At 40.7% G+C, this 4,369-nt stretch overlaps 1 protein-coding gene across 1 annotated transcript; it reads right to left on the bottom strand.

Moving 5' to 3' along the window:
- galr1a (galanin receptor 1a) lies at window positions 1-3,953 on the bottom strand. The gene is made up of 3 exons (XM_055167064.2): window positions 2,854-3,953; window positions 2,674-2,739; window positions 1-1,132 (listed from the first exon to the last, which is right to left on the bottom strand). Exons 1-3 carry the CDS (start codon window positions 3,511-3,513, stop codon window positions 815-817), a joined length of 1,044 nt encoding a protein of 347 aa, XP_055023039.1. The 5' UTR covers window positions 3,514-3,953; the 3' UTR covers window positions 1-814.
- Between the last annotated feature and the right edge of the window lie 416 nt (window positions 3,954-4,369).

Below are 4,369 nucleotides of genomic sequence, written 5' to 3'. Positions count from 1 at the left end.
ACATGAAAGAACTTTACTACACATCACAAAAACCATCAGCACATGACGATAAAATACAGTTGTAAATATATTGATATATGTCAGTGTCATCAACTAAAATATTAAAGTACATTTTTCAATAACACCCCCCTCCTCCACGTGAGTTGAGAGATCGTGACAATGCAGCCTGCACGACCTTCTTACAGTATAATCCATTATCAGTAATTCAGGTACATTTATCCCAGCAGCAATCTTGTCATGTCTCTTGTGTGAATAAATGAACAGATATACATAACCACTTATCGTGACCCTAGGGCAGTTCAGCATCTTATGATTGGATTTTTCAGTCCAGAGTGTGCACTTAGTGTAACGCATGTAGATTGAGTTTCTGAGTTCCCATCAAAGTTAAGGACACTTATCAATTTTAATCGTAATGATGTTCATTTCATATTCCTCAAGTGATGGGTCGGCTGGAGTTATCTTATACTGAGGTGCTTGGGGAAGATTGTGACATCACTTCTTAAATTCAACTTGAACAGAAATCTTGTTTGGATACATTTAATTCTGAAGGAGACCAATAAAAAATTTCAGATCAGACTATTTTTACTCTCACTATTTTAGATCTCTAACAAATGATACACCCATAATTACATCATCATGAGTAAGCACAGAGAAAATGCATATTTTCATCATCATCACACAAGGCTTAATTCATTAAATGTACCAATAATATAACCAACGCATTGACCAACATTAAACAGTGATGAATTATGCTCAGTTCGAATCAAGGTCCTTGTCTTCTCCATGAATATGACAAGCATTACAGCCGCAGGTGTTACACGGTTGTGCAATTGGTGGATGGCCCTGCCTCCATCTTGCTCTTCATCTCTCTGGCTTCATTCGTGGGACATTCAGAAGTAACCTGACAACGAAAAACCTGTTTATACGCCTGCCTAAAGTTCTCCGAGAGGAACGCGTATATAACAGGGTTAACTGAAGAGTTGCTGTAGGCTAGACAGTGGGCGGCCACCCGGAACACGAAGGACGCCTGGTTGAGGGGGAAGGAGCCGAACTCGACCCAGAGATGAACCACGTGATGGGGCAGCCAGGAGAGGCAGAAGACCACCACAACCACCAGCACTGTCTGAGCAGTCTGAACAGAAAGAAAGGGGTTTTTAATTTTGGGAGTTTAAAACGCTAAGGCCTGATTTCACAAACAAGGCTTAGCTAATGCCCTATAGGTAAATTAGGATATTTAGGTCACTTTTATAAAAATGCCTTAGAAAAAACAATGACACTGACATATTTTTAGATATGCCAGGGCATGTTATTTTTAGTTATACCACGGGTCTGTTGAATGCTGTATTCTGATTGGCTGAGAAGTGTTCCGTGGGTATGTATTAATTTCTGATAACCGCACACCTAACTTGTTCAAATGTCTTAACAATAGGCACCAGAGCAATATTTGTGGTTACCGTGGTATAAGAGGAATAATTGACTCCGGTGCCGCATTGCACCTTGGGTGTGCATTATTTTCTTATAATTCAATGGCCCGTCGTCAATTATTCCTTACTTAAGAGAGCTCAAACATTTATTTTAGTCTGGGACTAGCCTTAAGTCTTGTCTGTGAAACCAGGCATACATATATTTTTTCATATGTAAGTATTGAGTTTCTAGAAATTTGCACTTTTAGGGTGGAAATGGGAGGACTTGGGGGGACTGCGTGTGTGTGGTAAATTTTAACGGGGAGGGGGCAAGTTCCAGTACAAAATGTAGACGATTTCCATATTTTATTTGAGTATGCATTTTTATACAAATAGTGGATTTTTTTGGCATCTATGGTTTACAAAAATAAAATTTGTTCCCAACTGAAGTTCTCCAAATGAACCATTTTCACCACTGTGCACTGCAAATGTGATACTGCAGGAAATTTGAATAATTTAGATGTTTAAAGTAGGGATGCACCGAATCCAGATTTTTTAGGTTCGGCCGAATCCCGAATCCACCGTTTAAGATTCGGCCGAATACCGAATCCTACTCGCATCCTTATTCCAACACAGTAAAACACATTAATGAAGTAAACAACGTCCACAGCAGTGTATTTTTCATTTTATTTCATTTTAACTGTACATTATGCCAGGATGACAAGTTGGAAAAACTATTTTGACAATTACCATAAGCCTATGCATAATGAAAGCGATGCGTTGCGACACGCTCGTTTTTCCAATAAGCAAGCAGCTCCGCGCTGAAAACTATATTTAACTTTGAGTGAGAAGCTCCGCTCGTCAATGTCAGTCTTCACACGGCCGTCCAATTACAGTGGAGGAGGGGCGGGACATTACCACAGCAACCAACCGGCTCACAGCTGAAGCATCACAGCTACCAAGCGCTCGGCTGAAAAACAGCTGGCATTTGGGGTCCTCAAGGCGTTTTCAGCGGTGTTTAAAAGTTTTGGTGTGTCCAGCTGACCGAAAGAAAAAGCTCATCTCCACGTCAGCACCCGATGTGTGTAATCAACGGCTGCGTGACGTCGACCAGCGTAGCGCAAGCCTAGGGTTCGGTTCGGTGGAAAAAAAATCTAGGATTCGGCCGAACCCGAACCCCGCCAAAAAGCCCAGTATTCGGCCGAATCCGAAACCGAATCCTGGATTCGGTGCATCCCTAGTTTAAAGCAAGCGTTAATAAGATGCTTACCTTCTTTTTAGATGCTTCAGACTTTTTGGAAACATTTTTCAGTTTTTTATTCAAATGATTGAGGACCTAAAGACACATAAATAAAAAAATGAAAATACCTTTTGTTATTACTTCTTAAAGATCCCACATTTATTTATAAAAATACATACAAAATGTCAGATTTAAACCTGATCCACTGACCTTAGCATAACAGAAAGATATCAGAATCAACGGCAGCACATATCCAAACACAAATGTGCACACCACATAAATTTTCCTCCTGCTGTGGTCTGGCCACACTTCCCAGCAAAACGTACTGTTATCCTCGCTTTCCACGATGCCCTGGTAATAGGCAACAGGGGTGGCCATGGCAAAAGACAGCACCCATATAACCATCACCCCGATCAATGCATGGCGCGCAACTCTGATCGACGACGACTTCCTGCAGTGCACGATGGCGATGTACCTGTCCACCGACATGGCAGATAAAGTGAAGATGCTCACCAACATGGACACTGTGAAAAAGTAGTGGATGAACTTGCAAATAAAGGCACCCAGGATCCAGGTGGGCAACATGTAGACTGTTGACTGAAACGGGATGCAGAAGAGAAGATACGACAGATCTGCGATACTCAAGTTCAGGATGAAAATGTTGGTGGTGCTGCGGTGCTGTCCAGGTTTGCGTTGCGCCAGGACGGTGATGACCAGAGAGTTTCCCAGGACACCCAGAGAAAAAATGAGTCCGAAAATCAGAAGAGTGACGAAGTTGTCGGTGCCAATGCCGAATAATGATTTTTCAGGTGCATCAAAGTCTATGTTGATCTCAGGTCTCTCTAAATCACTGCTGTTTTGGATGTTCATCTTTGCTGTCAGCTTGGGTTTACGCGTCGCCAGAAACAACAACTCTGCAGTTTGTTTTCCTGGTTTATTGATTCCCCAGAAGAGAAACTCTATAGAGATTTTCCTGCGCTTTTAAAATCCCTTTAAAGTTTTTTTGGAGTCCACGAGCTTGCGCGCGTATCATAATATGTAAATTTCTGACAATTTCACAAAAATAAAAATGCATATAGGATAGCTTCTGATAATCCTTTTGCCTGCTCAGAGTGATGGCGTTCACTGGTAGATGTTTTGATCTTCAGGTGGTTTTCAGGTGATGTTCTTGATGCTCTGTTCTGCTGGCGCATTGAAATATTGCCTGTATGCACGTCACTGAGATAGCAATCTCCCAGCCTTTCTCACCATCCTCTTACATGGCAAAAGCGCGAGCTCCATGGTTCAGGTTTTATCTCCCCACCCTTTATTGCACTGTTGAAAAGGCAATTTACACTTATAACCCATTTACAATTATGTTCATACTTTGTTCATACAATTCTTTCAGTCAGTGTATAATTCATCATTTTCCATTTACGGTATATTGATGCTCTTGGCAGAGGCTTTAATTTCAGTGCATTTAGCCCTTACATTTTCAAGGCTGTATACTCATTTATATCAGCTTATGCATATTCTTCGTTAGACTGTTTATTTTGTCAATAAATAAAATGTATATATCTTTAATGACTATTGAGACTTGTTTGTGTGTCTTTTTAATTTAAGGTGGCAGGTAGGTTTTTTACATTACTGTTTATACTGTTGCTATTTACTTTCTTTCTGAATGTAAATCTAAACATGATGTTATCCACGGTTTGTGGGTAAAAAGTAAATTTACGTGACATTTATG

This window comes from Misgurnus anguillicaudatus, chromosome 20 (genome assembly GCF_027580225.2).
Source record: "Misgurnus anguillicaudatus chromosome 20, ASM2758022v2, whole genome shotgun sequence".
NCBI lineage: Eukaryota > Metazoa > Chordata > Actinopteri > Cypriniformes > Cobitidae > Misgurnus > Misgurnus anguillicaudatus.
This window is presented reverse-complemented; position numbering and strand designations above follow the sequence as displayed.

What these genes read in the sequence shown, in the direction of transcription:
- galr1a (XM_055167064.2), bottom strand. Translation starts at nt 3,513, where the DNA reads ATGAACATCCAAAACAGCAGTGATTTAGAGAGACCTGAGATCAACATA. An exon ending in TATCTTTCTGTTATGCTAAG is followed by an intron (nt 2,740 to 2,853) that starts GTCAGTGGATCA and finishes ATGTGTCTTTAG; the next exon opens with GTCCTCAATCATTTGAATAA. An exon ending in CTGAAGCATCTAAAAAGAAG is followed by an intron (nt 1,133 to 2,673) that starts GTAAGCATCTTA and finishes CTTTCTGTTCAG; the next exon opens with ACTGCTCAGACAGTGCTGGT.